Here is a 16,097-nt window from a genome sequence, read left to right as displayed (position 1 = left end):
CAGAGGCCCTAATATCAATCCCTGTGGAAAACTACTGTATACCTCCCTCTAGTCTGAAAAAGATTTGATCACCACTACTCCCTGCTTTCTGTCCCTGAGTTTATTCTGTATCCACGCTGCCACTGCCCCTTTAATCTCACGGGCTTCAAATTTTGCTGACAAGTTTATTATGAAGTGCATTGTCAAACGCCTTTTAGTCGTCTGCAGTCTCTGGTGCAAATGCTCCCACTGTGCTGATAGGTTCCAGAATTTTGACCCAGCGATGAAGGAATGGCTGAGATGTGGCCAGTGACTTTGGAAGTGACCAAAGTTTAATAATTGTTCTCTTGCTGCCATATTTGCTTTTCCTACAGCTGCATTGACAAGTGGAAAGGCCACAATGAGCAGCTGTCAGTGGTCCTGCAGGAATGCAAGGGTGACTGCGAGAGGCTGAGCATGCTACTCGGGAAACATGAATCCAATGGCACCGCACTGCGACTGGCCCTACAGTACAGGTAAGGCTGACCGTCTCCACCCCCAACCCATTCATCCATACCGTATTCATCCCAAGCAGCCTGTCTCCAAGTTAGAAGGTTGTGGGTTCATGACTTATTCGAGAGATTTGAACACAAAATGTAGACTGATACTTTCATGCTTCCTGAACTGAGAGCTCACTGCAATATTAGAGAGGCAGTACCGAGGGAGTGCTGCACAGTTGGAGGGTCAATACTGAGGGTGCCCTGCACTGTCGGAGGGTCAGTACTGATGGGGTGCTGCACTGTTGGAGAGTCAGTACTGAGGGTGCGCTGCACTGTCGGAGGGTCAGTACTGAGGCGGTGCTGCACTGTTGGAGGGTCAGTACTGAGGGAGTGCTGCACAGTTGGAGGGTCAGTACTGAGGGTGCGCTGCACTGTTGGAGGGTCAGTACTGAGGGTGCGCTGCACTGTCGGTGGGTCAGTACTGAGGGGGTGCTGCACTGTTGGAGTGTCAGTACTGAGGGTGCGCTGCACTGTCGGAGGGTCAGTATTGAGGGGGTGCTGCACTGTTGGAGGGTCAGTACTGAGGGAGTGCTACACTGTCAGAGGTACCGCCTTAGAGCTGAGATGATAACCGAGACCCTGTTTGCACACTCTGTTGGACGTAACAGAACACACAGCCACTATTTCAAAGGAAAGCGGAGGACTTCTCCCCAGCGTCCTGGCCAATGTTTTCCCTCAATCAACATCACTAAGAAAAAAAGACTATCTGGTTATTAATATACTGCTGTTTGTGGGATCTTGCTGTGAGCAATTGGTTGCTGTGTTTCCTAAATTACAACAGTGACTACACTTCAAAAAGGTACTTCATTGGCTGTGAAACACTTTCTTCTAAAATAATGAAAGGTGCTACAGAAATGCGAGGTCTTTCTTTACCAGGCAGTGCTGTGAAATGCAGCACTTATAAATTTAATTCACTAAAGGGCAGCAGAAGAAGATTCAATAGTAACTCTCAAAAGAGAATTGGATAGACACTTGAAGATGAAAAAAGTACAGGGTAATGGGGAAAGAGCAGGGCAGTGGGACTAATCGGAAAGCTCTTTCAAAGGGTGGGCACAAACATGACGGGCCAAATGGACTCCTTCAGTGCTGTGAGATTCTATGATTCCCTCAATGGCATTGACTCTCACTGAATTTTCCAGAGTTGCAGGCCTGAGTCTGATGCCTCACCCAGGTGCCCGCACATGGGGTATCAGTTTAGATGGTGACTGGCATGGCGGAGATAGGCCTTGGTTCGTGCCTGAATTCCTGCACTCACTCCGGGCAGTGATGAGGATGCAGAGAGTCCAAGACCTTCACCCATTATCCTCAGATCAGTGAACTCAACCCAGACAGTGCAGTGTTGATTCATTTTGTGGAAAGCTTCCAATAAACAGCAGTCCAGAAACAGGCCATTCAGCCTAAATTCAGGTTTTTATGTTCCACCCAAACCTCATGCAACCCATCTTCATCTCACACTATTAGCATCTCCTTCTACTCCTTTCCCCCTCATGAATTCAGCCAGCTTCCCCTAAATTGTATCGATACTATTCTGCTCAACCACTCCCTCTCCTAGAATAGTTCCACATTCACACCACTCTCTGGGTGACCAAATTTCTCTTAAATCCTTAATTTGATCTATTAGTGCCTATCCAATATGTGTGACCTTTGTTCTGACGTCCCTCACAAATAGAAACATTTTCTTTACATTGACCTGATTTTAAGAGCTCTATTAAGTCATCCGAAGCCTTCTCTTTTCTAGAGAAAGGTGCTCCAGCCTGTTCAGTCTTTCCTGACAGCTATGACCTCTCAATTCTAGTATTGGCCCTGTAAATCTATTTTAAATCCTTGTAACCTGTATCCTTTTGTCTGTTTTTGTAATATGGAGACCAGACCTATGCACAGTATTCCGAGGCTGATCTAACCAAGGTATATGGAGAGCAAAACTGTGTTCCAAGGTCTGATGGAAATTTAACAGAACACTTCATCAATGCTATTCTTCTAGAAATGAACATTTGAATTTTTGTTTCATATAGTGAGGAATGCGTTGACGTCTATGAACTGCTCCTGGCTGAGGTTGAAACTAAAGGGAGCTCCATGCAGAGGCAATTTGAGGCAGGAAACAGGCTCCTCAAAGACCTGGGTAAGCAAATTAAATGAACACATCTGAGAGTGTGCACTAGACCAGAGAAGCTTTGTTAATGTGGTTCACCATCCTCAAATAGCTCATTTCTGCATGTACACCCCACTCACTGGAGAAATGGGAGGAGGGCATGGGGCCAGGCAAAGCGGCAGAGGGAGAGAGGGACAGGGTGGGGTGGGAGCTTCCCTGCTGGTTTTCCTTAATCAACTTGCATGTGCCCAAGTGACTTTTAATTCTGTCCCAAATTATTGTTTCTAGAAGCTTCCCCACCACTGAAGTTAAACTGACTATTTGCTAGTCTTATCTTTACACACTTTTTTGAGTAAGGGTGTAAAGTGTACAATTCTCCAGTCCTTTGGCACCATCTCTAAGTCTAAGAAAGACTGGAAATTTATGGCCAGTGTCTCCACAATTGCCACCCTCACTTCCTTCAATATCCTTGGATGGATCTCATTTGGTTCTGGTGCTTTATCAACTTTAAGTACAGACAGCCTATCCAATACCTCCTCCTTATCAATTTTAAGCCATTCAAGTGTCAGAATTATCTTCTCTTTCATCATGACCTGTGCAGCATTTTCTTCCTTGGTAAAGATAGATGCAAAGTATTCATTTAATACCTCAGCCATGCCCCCTTCCTCCATGGGTAAATCCCCCTTTTTGGTCCCTACATTTGGCCCCACTCATCCTTTACCATTCTTTTACGATTTATATGCCTTTAGAAAACTTTTGAATTCCCTTTTATGTTAGCTGCCAGTCTCTTCTCATACTCTCTCTTTGCTTCTCTAAATTGCTTTTTCAATTCCCCTTTGAACCTTCTATATTCAGCCTGGTTTTCAGTGTATTATCCACCTGACATCTGTTATAAACACACTTTTTCTTCTTCATTTCTATCTTTTTCATCATCCGGGGAGCTCTGAATTTGTTTGCCCTGCCTTTCTCCTTCGTGGGGATAAGGGTTAACTGCACTTAAACTCTATTTTCTTTAAAGGCAGCCCTTTGTTAGTTCCAGTTTTGTCTGCTAATGGTTGATTTCAATTTATCTGGGTCAGATCCATTCTCACCCCATTGAAGTTGGTTTTCCCCCAGCTGATTATTCTTACTCTGGATTGATCCTTGTCCTTCTCCATAGCCAACCTAAACTTTATGATACAATGATCGCTGTCCCATAAACATTCCCCTATTGACACTTGATCCACCTGGCCCACCTCATTCCCAAGAACCAGGATTAGCAGTGCCTCCTTTCTTATTGGACTAGAAATATATTGCTTTAGAAAATTCTTGGAGGGGTAGTACCGAGGAAATGCTGCACTGTTGGAGGGGTAGTACCAAGGGAATACTCACTGTCGGAGACTCAGTACTGAGGAAACACTGCATTGTCGAAGGGGCGGAGGGTTAGTAACGAGGCAATGCTGCACTGTTGGAGGGCAGTACTGAGGGAGTGCTACACTGTCTGAGGGGCTATCTATCAAATGAGATGTTTACCTGAAGGCCTTCTGCCCTCTCAGATGGATGTCAAATGTTCCACTATTCGAAGAAGAGCAGAGAAATTCAAATTTTATTTGATAATGCTCCTGTGAAGTGACCTTGAATGTTTTATTAGTTCTTTTGAAGAGTTAGCATTGGCACAATGGGGCAAATGGCCTCTCTCTGAGTTGTATTGCTCCATGAGATAAATGTAAGCTGCTGTGTGTGGGTCATGGATGGGCAGATCAACCGTGACTAATTGTTTTTTTCTGCTTTCTCTTCAGTACATTGGTGCATGGACAAAGATGGTAGATTTGGCAGTAAGGGCACAGAAGGAGTGCCAGGGGCTGATGCTGGGACACCAACAGAGAATGCTCATGGTATTTGTTCAATGACTGTTGATCATCACCATCAGGTCCCATCAGAACACATGCAGCACAAGTGAGTTTAAATACTGTGCGTCTCAACAACAACTTACGTTTTCTTATTACCTTTATCACAGTAAAACATCCCAAGGTGCCTCACAGTGGTGTAACCAAACACAATTTGACACATGAGGTGATATTAGGACAGGTGACCAAAAGCTTGATCAAAAGAGTATGTTTTAAGGAATATCTTAAAGGAGGAGAGGGAGGTGGAGAGGCTTATGGACAGAATTCTAGAGCTTAGTGTTGAGGCAGCTGAAGGCACCAATGGTGGAGAGAGTAAAATTGAGGAATTACGACAGAACAGAATTGGAGGAGGGCAGCGATCTCAGTAGGTTTTAGGACTGAAGGAAGTTACAGAGATAGTCATCTTAAACCCCCTCAGTTGTATCACCCCTTAATCTTCTAAACTCAAGGGGATATAAGCCTAGACTTTTCAATCTGTCCTCATAATTTAACCCTTTATGCATGAATGATGGTTATTTAGGTAAAGAAATAGATTGCGTAGACTAGACCTATATCCCCAGAGTTTACAAGAATGAGAAGTGATCTCATTGAAACATATAAAATTCTTAAGGCTGTTGACAGGGTAGATGCTGGGAGGATATTGCTCCTGACTGGGAAAGCTAGAGCACAGGGTCACAGTTTCAGAACAAACGGTCGATCATTTAGGACTAAGTCGAGGAGAATTTTCTTCCCTCAAAGGGTTGTGAATCTCTGGAATTCTCTACCTCAGAGAGCTATGGATGACAATTGTTGACTATATTCAAGACCAAGATTGATATATTTTTGGACACTGAGGGAGTTAAGAGACAGGGGAATAATGTGGGAAGGTGGAGTTGAGGCAGCAATTCCGCCATGATCTTGTGGAATGGTGTAGAAGGATTGAAGGGCTGAATGGCCTACTCCAGATTCAATTCTTATGTTCTAAATTGCAGGACTTACAATATCTCAGGGGAGCCAGAAGTTGATGACATTGTAACTCGTCTGAGAGGAGACATTACAAGGCTCAGAGTCAGCCATGCTGCGGTAGCGCAGACCATCCTGGAACTGGGAGACACACCACCCCACCTGAAGCACTATCTCCCTACCCCCTGGGATGGTGAGGCCAGGTCACGAAGCAGCGAGGTTAGAACAGCTACACAGGTGGTGCTTGGGATCAGCGCACGTTCAACTGGGATGGTTCATCAACAAAAAAAGGGAAAGAAGGGAGTTCTGCAAGAACTTGTGACTGTCAGGGTGAGTGCCCCTGGTGAGGGTATTGATAGACTTTTATCGGGTAAGGGTATTAAGAGTTACAGAACCAAGGTGGGTAGATGGACTTCAGATTCAGATCAGCCAGGATCTAATTGAATGGCAGGACAGGCTCAAGGGGGTGAATGGACTCCTCCTGATCCTGCTGAATTCTAGAAGCTTACAGCAGAAAAAGAGGCCATTTAGCCCATCGTGCCTGTGCCAACTCCCACTGCCCAGCTCTTTTCCCATAGCTCTTATTTTTTCCCCTTCACTTATCTATTTATTCAATTTCCTCTTGAAAGTAAAAGCAAAATTCCTCAGTTGCTGGAAATCTGAAATAAAAACAGGAAGTGCTGGAAAAACTCAGCAGGTCTGGTAGCATCTGTGGTGAGAGAAACAGAGGCAACATTTCGAGTCCAACTTGACTCTGCTTCACTTCTGAAGAAGAGTCATATTTGACTCGAAACATTAATTCTGCTTCTCTGTCCACAGACGCTGAGCTTTTCCAGCACTTTGAAAGTTCCTATTAAATCTGCTTCCACCTTCCTTTCAGGCAGCACGTTCCAGATCAAAACAACTCATAACAACTCTGTAAAAAATTTCTCCTTATGTCCTACTCTGGTTCTTTTGGCAATTATTTTAAATCTGTGTTCTCTGGTTACTGATTCTCCTGCCACTGGAAAGTTTCCTCTTATTTACTCAATCTAAACCCATTTATGATTTTGAACACCGCTATTAAATCCCCCCTTAACCTATTCTGTTCTAAGTAGAACAATCCCAGCTTCTCCAGTCTCTCTACATTCTCCTATGTTTCCTCCTGTCTCTCATGAGCCTTGTAAACAGACACTAAGACGCATAGAAAAAGCAGCTTGTCACATTGGTTGACAGGAATAAAGGAATATGGACAGAGGGTGAGCATATGGGTTTAGGATACTACTTGTGGGGAAGAAAATGACCAACACAGACAGAATGGGCTGAATGGCCAGTTTCTGCAAGTGGATTAGCTGATGGGAGCAGCAGGATTGTTACTGTTAGCACCTGTCATAGCCTCAGCATGTCCCAAAATGCTTTACAACCAGTTGAGTATTCTTGAAGTGCAGTAAATATTGTAATGTAGGAAACGCAGCAGCCAGTTTCCCTAAGCAAGATCCCACAAACAGCGATGTGATAATGACCAGATAGCATGTTTTTAGTGATTTGGTTGAGGGATAAATATTGGCCCCAGAGCGCAGGGGAGGACTCCCCCCCTGCTCTTCTTCCAATAGTGCCATGGGATCTTTATCGTCCATCTGAGAGAGTGGACGGGGCCACAGTTTAACGTTTCATCCAAAAGATGGCACCTCTGGCAGTGCAACACTCTAAGAGCTCTGGCACTGGGCATGATGGCCTAGACTAGAGGCTTAACTCTGCAAAGTGGGGGCCCAAACCCCATGACCTTCTGACCCAGAAGCAAGAATGCAACACACTGACCCAGGTTCACTTGTAGCTCAAGTAGTACAAGTTGATTGGTGAAATCTATATCTCAGTAACAGTCAGGGGTTTGAGGGATTGAGGGCGTGGAAATAAAGGCAAACCTTAAAGGGGTTCAACCCCCTTCTTGCAGCTTTCTTTGAGCGACCTTTGAACTTCATTGTCCTAGGCAACAGTTACTTGTTGTCAAATATCTAATTAAATATTGATAGTCTCTGTGTTCTGCTGTTCCTTGATGGATTATCAGGATGATTTGTCATGGCTGAAAGGTCAGTTGAGTTGGGTGAAGAAGGAGAGGAGAAACCTGGAGCAGAAGCTGCGATCCCAGGAGTCACGGGATGAGGCTGCAATCCTACTCCTCGTACACTGGCAAGCAGAGCGAGAGGAGTGTCTGCAAGAGCAACCCATCGCAGATTGTATCAAGGAGGTACGTCCAAGAACAGAGATACCAGTCAGTGAACAGATATCTTATTAATGGGGGTCTTAGTATTCCTGCTCCTGACCACTATCTGGGGACCATTGCTGGAAAATGTAATGTTTTGGTCTGTGGCCTCAAAACGATGCAACATTCAATCTTGGCTTACAGACAAAATCTGGTCATGTGCTGAGACTGCTGGAGATGGCCACTGGACCCCCTGTGGATCCCAGTGAGAGATCATAATTCAGGGGCAGGAGGAGAGAGAAAATGACGGAATAGATCAGTGCGTGTCAGAATTGTATACTTTTACATGAAGCTCTTGTCAAGGTCTGATTGACTCTGCTCCATTCTTAGGTGATTGCTCCAGCATCAAAAGAACTTGAAATCCGCAGTGACCAGCTAGTGTCTGAACTTACTGCAGCCTCCACACGGTAAGCACAGAATATCCTGGACGTAGAGGTGATCTGATAAAACTTTATAAATTCATTATAGATCTGGACAGTGTGCCTATTGATTATTCCAGTTTGATAGATTGGGGAGGCCCAGAAGAGGGCAGTTTAAACTGCAAGAATCGGAATAGACCAGCTGGTGGGTGGTTCCATTTCACCAGACCATTATCCTGGGTCTCTGGATTACTAGTCTGGTGACATTATCTCTACCCCACCATCTGTCCTGAGTGCAGCTCAATAACACTGCTGAAGCTGGACACCATCCAGGACAAAGCAGCCCGCTTGATTAGGACCCCATCCACCACAATAAACATTCATTTCCTCCACCACTGCTGACGCATAGTGGCAGCAGTGTGTACCATCTACAAGATGCACTGCAGCAACTCACCAAGGTTCCTCAGACAGCACCTTCCTAACCCATGACCACTACCATCTAGAAGGACAATGGCGGAAGACACATGGGAACACCACCACCTGGAAGTTCCCCTCCAAGTCACTCACCATCCTGACTTGGAAATATATTGCCGTTCCTTCACTGTCACTGGGTCAAAATCCTGGAACTCCCTCCCTAACTGCACTGTGGGTGTACCTACACCACATGGACTGCACAAGAAGGCAGCTCACCACGACCTACTCAAGGGCAATTAGGGATGGGCAATAAATGCTGGCCAAGCCAGTGACGTCCACATCCTGTGAACAAATATTTTAAAAACTAATCCAGGCAAGTGGAGAGTACTCCATCACACTCCTGACTTGTGCCTTGTAGATGGTGGACAGGCTTTGGGGAGTCAGGAGGTGAGTTACCCTCTGCAGAATTCCCAGCCTCTGACCTGCTTTTGTAGCCACAGTATTTAGATGGCTGGTCCAGTTCAGTATCGGGTCAATGGTAACCCCCAGAATGTTGATGTCAGTAGATTCAATGATCATAATGCCATTGAAAATCAAGGGGAGATGGTTAGACTCTCTCTTGTTGGAAAGGGTCATTCCTTGGTACTTGTGTGGAGTGACTTTGACTTGCCAACTGGTGTGGTGGGTGCTGAGTCTGTATCTTCAATAGGAAGCAGGACTGCTTCCGACAGGAGCAGAGAGTGCACAGTAAGAAGGTTAGTGTCTTTATCGAGAACATTTGCTCTATGTGATCCTCTGTACAGGTTTCCATTGTCTGAGAGGGTCAGTGAGGAATTTTCCCAGAATAATTTTTTGCCCAATTTGGCCCGGGGTTTTTCTCTTTGGGACTTTGTGTCCTCTCCCAGGAGATTAAATGGCAGGGGAGATGATAGCAGGGGAGAGAGAGGTCATCATGGTATATGGGCCAGGTCTGATGGAATAGCTGGGCTCTTAATATCTATCAAATTAGAATGTTCGCTTGCATCCCCATGAGAGTCATCTTGTCATATCCAGTGACGAAAAGGAAGTACAAAGTAAGTTGATTTATTAATGTGACAATGCACGTAAAGCAGTGGGTTATCTTACTGTCTTAAACCCTCTTCCACACACTGACCCTGGGTGACATTATCTGTGGCTTCCAGCTGAACTTTTATTGTTTTGTTGAGGATACTCAACCCTACCTCTCCATCACCTCTCTTGACCCTCCATGTCGCTCTGTTCTGGGTGTGTTCCCTAGTCACAGGATTAGGTCATTTTCTTGACCCTTCCACTGCCTCTGATTAGTCACAATGTCTATCTGACATCCAGTATTGGAGGAACAGAAATACCCCACATTAAATATTGGGAAGGCTGAAGTCATTGCTTACCAGAGGGTGAGGGGCAATATAAAACTAAAAGAATAAACTGATACAGATGCAAAATGTAGTGACGATCCTATAAAGACACATAATTTTTTGAACAAGCTTTTGGCCACCTCTCCAAGTATCTCCTTATTTGGCTTGGTGTCAAATTTTTATCTGGTTTTTATGAAGCACTTTCTGTATATAATTTACCACGAATGGACAGTGTAGAGGGAGCTTTACTCTGTATCTGACCCCGTGCTGTACCTGACCTGGGAGTGCTTGATGGGGACAGTGTAGAGGGAGCTTTTCTCTGTATCTAACCCCGTACTGTACCTGACCTGGGAGCATTTGATGGGGACAGTGTAGAGATACAGTACCCCTCCTAACCCTCTTCGACACTCACTCACCGAGTATAGTTGCTGTGGTTTAAGCTGACGTTTGTGAAAGTTTAAGGAGTAAAATTGATCTGACTTGTCCCACAGGGAGAAACAACTGAGAGAACGTATTGAGGAGTTGGTGATATCACTGGAGAAAATGATAAGAAACAATAATACTGAGAAGGAACGGTCTGAGGAACTAACCAGTGAGCTGAGGAAAACATACAGGTATCCGGGGAAACAGGGTTACTGGGCTAGAACGGGGCTGTTGATCTTATATGGAGACCGGAACTGTGTATAATGTTCCAACTATGGTCTAACCACATTATATCTGTAAGATCCCAGGCTCTGTGTATGGAAATGGTGGGCATTTTCCTGCCAAGCTCAGCAGCTGGTGAGGTGCAAGGATCAGGGAAAGCAACTCTGTCAACCATCTTCAATTTTCAACCAGAGCTTCACTTCCTCAGCTGTATCATTTTCTTTCTCACTCTTTTCAATCCTTCTCATTTCCAGCACTTCATCTGAATCTACACAGGAACGGGAGGAGGCCCCATTCTCTATCCTGTTCTGCCATTCAAACAGAACATGGTTAATCTGTATACTAACTCCATCTCCCTTCCTTGGTTCCCTAACCCTTAATCCTCTTACCCAACAAACATTTATCAATCTGTTTTGAAATTTTGAAATTTCCAACTGACCTTCAGCCTCAGCAGCTTTTTGGAAGAGAGTGTTCCAGATTTCCACTCCCCTGTGTGTGGAGAAGGGCCTCCTGACATCACCCCTGAATGGCCTGGCTCTAAATTTCAGGTTCTGTCCCTTTGTTCTGGACTCTCCCCAACAACCGCTGCATCCCCCTCCCAAACCACCCACCAACCCCCAATCAGAAGAAATACTTTCTCTCTGTCGACCATATTGAATCCTTTAATTATCTTAAGCACCTCAATTAAATCATCCCTTAATCTTCTGAACACCAGGGGATACAGGGTTAACCTATTCAACCTGTCCTCATGATTTAACCCTTTAAACTCCAGTGTCATTCTGATAAATCTGCACTTCACCCCTTTCAAAGCCAATATCTCTTTCCTGAGATGTGTTGCCCGGAACTGAACACAGTCCCTCCAGCAGTGGGTATGGCCAAAGATTTTACAACGATAGTAAAACTTCCATCCCTTTGTATTCTGATCCCTTTAGATAAAGACCAACATTCCATTAGCTTTTAAATTATTTTTGTACCTGTCCATCTACCATTTAGTGTGATTTCTGAATTTAATTATCAGATTAAACAACGCTCTGGCTAAAACTCTCATTTCTCTGGTGCAGCGACATGTCGACAGCGTATAGAAACGCCAAGAGGAAGTACGAGAACCAGCTGAGCAAACTGCAGTCGCAGGTGAGCACCATGTCTGAGCGACAGGCCGCTCAGATTCAAGCACTGGAGGAGAAAGTGATGAGGCTTCAAGAGGAGCTGAACAATGCCAATGGCACACCATTGTAACAGAGATCTCTGAATCAGGACAACCCCGGGGTCTTCTGCATTTCCACAAACTGTGATAATCTTTGGTGTTTACAGAGCATTCAAACAGAACTTACCCTCGAGAGAGAGGAACTGGGTAGGGGGGCAAATTTCACAATGGGTAAGAGCGTACATTGGCTGTGGGAAGAGATTTGATGGTTGGATGGAATCCATGATAGGGTAGAGTGTATCCTAGCTGGGTAAGGATTGGATTTAACGGACCAAATGATCTTCTTTCGTTCAGTTTCCTAAGCTTGTTCACGGAATCTGGGATGAATTGATTTCCCCCAGCTCTCACTTTCTGTGGTGATCTCCAAAATGTCTACTTCAGTCTTGCACAAAAGTGATTTTATATTGACAGTTTTGACAAACTTCCTCAGTCAGCATAGGTGCGAGATAGTCATTAAGGTTTCATCTAATTCAGCAAAATGATATAAATTTGATTATATATAATTATATGATATATGATTCAGGTAAATGATATAAATTTGATGAGGGGTTGTTACATGGTAGAGTAACTTTTGGGAGGGGGGTGTTTGGGGAAGTGGAACAGCAGGTCCCTCTCTGCCCAACAATCACAATGAATCCTATAACCCGTGGAAGATTTTTTTTAAATGCTCACAATTTATGGGAAAGCTAATCCTAAAACATGGGGAAAAAATGTTTAAATCTCCATTGTAACTCCAAGCACTTAAAAAAATACAAAGTCAAGAGATACCGAGCTGAAGTGATGTAAGAGGGATTGAGGATTCAGTGGACAGTGAGGGAGAGTAGGCAGCAACAAGCAAGAGATTTCTTCTTTCTCCCCAAGTTCTTTTCTCTATTTTCTTTTGTATTTATGGATTAGAATTTACAGAATGACACTTGGCTGCCATTCAGCTCATTGTGTCTGTGACAGATCTTTGAAAAAGCTATTGAGTTAGTTAGTCCCAATCTCCCTGCTCTTTCCCTACAGCCCTGTAAATTTTCCCTCCGAGTATTTATCCAATTCTCTTTTGAAAGTTATTCTTGAATCTGCTTCCACCGCCCTTTCAGGCAGCGCCTTCCAGATCACAACTCACTGCGTAAATAAATTTTTCCTTATAACTCCCTCTGGTTCTTTTAGTAATAAATCTTAAATTTGTGTCCCTCTGGTTTTGTTTATTTTATGGGATGTGAGTGTTGCTGGCAAGGCCAACATTTGTTACCCATCCCTAATCGCCCTTGAACTGAGGGCTTGCCAGACCATTTCAGAGGTTAAGAGTCAACCACATTGCTGTAAGTCTGGAGTCACATGTAGGCCAGACCAGGTAAGGACGGCAGATTTCCTTCCCTGAAGGACATTAGTAAACCAGATGGGTTTTTACAACAATCGATGATAATTTCATAAAAACAGAATATGCTGGAAAAGCTCAGCAGGCCTGACAGCATCTGTGGAGGGAGAAACAGAGTTAACATTTTGAGTCTGTATGACCTTTCTTCAGAGCTACAGAGAAGTAGAAATGTGATGAAATTTATACTATTTAAGGAGGCTGGAGCAGGTGAAGCTGGATAGAAGATCAGCAATAGGTGGGGGCTGAGGAGAGACTGACAATGATGTCATGGACACAAGACAAAGGGAGTGTTAATGGTAGTGGTAAAGACTAAAAAGCTGTTGATAGTGGCATAAAGGTAAGAAAGCAGAATGTGTTAATGGCAGAACAAGGGTCAGCAGAACAACAGCAGAACCACCGCCCCCCTCCCTCTCCCCCTACACCACCCCCAAAGGGCCATCTGTTACTTGTTCCATGTTATTCTTTCACAAAGTGCTGACTCTTATTCTGCTATTAACACATTCTGCTCTCTTATCTTTATACCACTATCAGCACCTTCTTTAGCCCTTAGTACTACCATTAACACTCCTTTTGCCTTGTGTCCATGACATCTTTGTCAGTCTCTCCTCAGCCCCTACCTATCACTGACCTTCTACCCAGCTTCACCTGCTCTCCACCTCCCCCCCCCCCCCGCCAAACAGTATAAATTTCATCACATTTCTACTTCTCTTTAGCTCTGAAGAGTCAAACGGCCTCGAAATGTTAACTCTGTTTCTCTCCAAAGATGCTGTAAGACCTGTGCTTTTCCAGCATTTTCTGTTTTCATTTAATATTTCCAGTATCTGCAGTATTTTGCTTTTATCTTTGATGATGGTTTCATGGTCACCTTTTCTGAGACTAGCTTTATATTCCAGATTGATTAATGGAATTTAAATTCCCCAGGCTGCTGCGGTGGGATTTGAACCTGTGTCACCAGAGCATTAAAATAAACGCAAAATACTGCGGAGGCTGGAAATCTGAAAACAAAAATTGCTGGAAAAAGTCATCAGGCCTGGCAGCATCTGAAACGTCTGCATAACACAGATGCTGCGAGACCTGTTGAGTTTTTTCAGTATTTTCTGTTTTGATCCCCAGAGCTTTAGCCCGGGCCTCGGGATGACATTACCATTACGCCACCATCTCCGCCAAGGTTCCTGAGCTTGCTGCCACTGGAAACGGTTTTTCCTTTTTTACCCTCCTGATGATTACATAAATTGTTACGGTGTAGGAGGCCATTTGGCCCATCGTGTCTGCACCAGCTCTCTGAGCATTTTAACTTAGTGCCAATCTCCTGCCTTTTCCCCGTAACCCTGCGCATTGTTTCTACTTAAATAATCATCCAATGCCCTCTTGAATGCCTCAATTGAATCTGCCTCCACCACACTTCCAGGCAGTGCATTCCAAACCCTACTCGCTGTTTGAAAAAGTTTTTTCTCACCTTGCACTTGATTTAGGACATTTCGCCTCCTCCTCTAAGGAGGACAGTCCAGAGGTTTATCCTCCTCTCTACATTGAGCCTACCTCTCAGCTAATAGGAATGAATTGATAAAGCAGGATGGTACATTTAATAATACAAGCTGTCTGGTGGTCCGCGAGGGAGCAGCTGTGCCACCTGGCAGTTGAGCTGTCTAATGGTCAGTCTGACTGAGTGACTCGAAGGCAGAGGGAGGGGCTTTCACCAGCAGCTCCCTCTCCAGTGCACTCACACATTCAACTAGGAACCACCTCGCAACCCAAACCATGGGCCCATGGCACAGGTTCCAGTCTCGATCCCCACTCCCAGGCCCACAGCTTGAATTTTCAAATGTGACATTTAGTTTAATAACGTGTTTAATACACTAAACTGCTAGGCTGACACCCCTGTGTTGAAGGAGTGCTGCACTGCCAGAGGTGCTGTCTTTCCAATGAGGCCTCGTGTGCCTATGGGGTGGATGGAAAAGATCCCATTGCACTATTTCAAAGAAGAACAGGGGAGTTTTCCCTGGTGTCCTGAGGCCAACATGTACCCGTCAATCACCATTACTAAAACAGTGAAGTATAGCCATTGATGTAATGTAGAAAAGGCAGCAGCAAATTTGTGCACAGCAAGCTCCCACAAACAGCAATGTGATAATGACCAATCATCTGTTTTTGTGATGTTAATTGAGGGATAAATATTGGCCCCAGGACACCACCTCTGTTCTTTGAAATAGGGTCATGAGACATTTTACATCCATGTGAGTGGGCAGGACCTCGATTTCACATCACATCTGAAACATGGCACTAATTAGTATTGCACTAGAGTGTCAGCCTGGAGTTTGGTGCTCAAGGGATGGGACTCAAACCCACAACCTTCTGAATCAGAGGTGGGAGTACCATCAACTGAGCCACAGCTGACACCTTGGAAGCATTTTACCCCTATTTACTCACTCAACACACCTTAAAAACACAAAGACTTCCAAGCTCAATAAGATTAAACTAATAATTAATTTGATAAAATAGCAAACTTCAAATTCTAGATAAAACATTTATTGTGATTTTTCAGCAAAAATGATCAACCTATCAGGTGCTTTGATTATGAAAATACAATATTAAAATCATATTAAAAAACACAGGCAAAACTTCAAAACTACCCCTCAAAACAGCATTCAGTGATTGGATTCAGTGACCCAACTATAAAGTGGTCTGAAACAGATCAAGCAGCAAGACGTTGAAGATGAAAAGGAATCCATCAGTCTTCTGATACATGCCTGTGAACCGTGATGTGAAAGGTATCCATTGTCTATGGCCACTCTGTTGTGGGGTTTTTTGAGCATCTATACGCAACTTTAAACAGTTCACTTAGGACATGGGCTGTAGTTCTCATCTTGTTCAGTCCAAAAGAACATCAGGAGTTTTTTTTAAGGATTAAAGGGAATTTCTATAACCACAAGCACTTAATTTAGGAGCCAGATGTCCAACTCCACTCCTTGGTGCTCACCAATCCTCCTGCATCTTGTTGGAATCCTCAGGCTGGCTATTGAGCTGCTGAAGGTTGGGGAAGTTGAAGTTGGGCTGGTTGATCTTCT

At 44.3% G+C, this 16,097-nt stretch overlaps 1 protein-coding gene across 1 annotated transcript in view; it reads left to right on the top strand.

Moving 5' to 3' along the window:
* The window catches only part of LOC121286808 (colorectal mutant cancer protein-like), a 28,382-nt gene extending 15,578 nt beyond the window's left edge, over positions 1–12,804 (top strand). The window contains exons 8-15 of the mRNA XM_041203858.1: positions 354–494; positions 2,531–2,637; positions 4,386–4,542; positions 5,465–5,765; positions 7,480–7,659; positions 8,005–8,081; positions 10,312–10,434; positions 11,527–12,804. Of these exons, the coding sequence (XP_041059792.1) occupies positions 354–494; positions 2,531–2,637; positions 4,386–4,542; positions 5,465–5,765; positions 7,480–7,659; positions 8,005–8,081; positions 10,312–10,434; positions 11,527–11,701 (1,261 nt within the window). The 3' untranslated portion in view covers positions 11,702–12,804. The remainder of the gene's footprint in view (positions 1–353; positions 495–2,530; positions 2,638–4,385; positions 4,543–5,464; positions 5,766–7,479; positions 7,660–8,004; positions 8,082–10,311; positions 10,435–11,526) is intronic.
* Positions 12,805–16,097: the final 3,293 nt, after the last annotated feature.

Source organism: Carcharodon carcharias, chromosome 14 (genome assembly GCF_017639515.1).
Source record: "Carcharodon carcharias isolate sCarCar2 chromosome 14, sCarCar2.pri, whole genome shotgun sequence".
Lineage (NCBI taxonomy): Eukaryota > Metazoa > Chordata > Chondrichthyes > Lamniformes > Lamnidae > Carcharodon > Carcharodon carcharias.
This window is presented reverse-complemented; position numbering and strand designations above follow the sequence as displayed.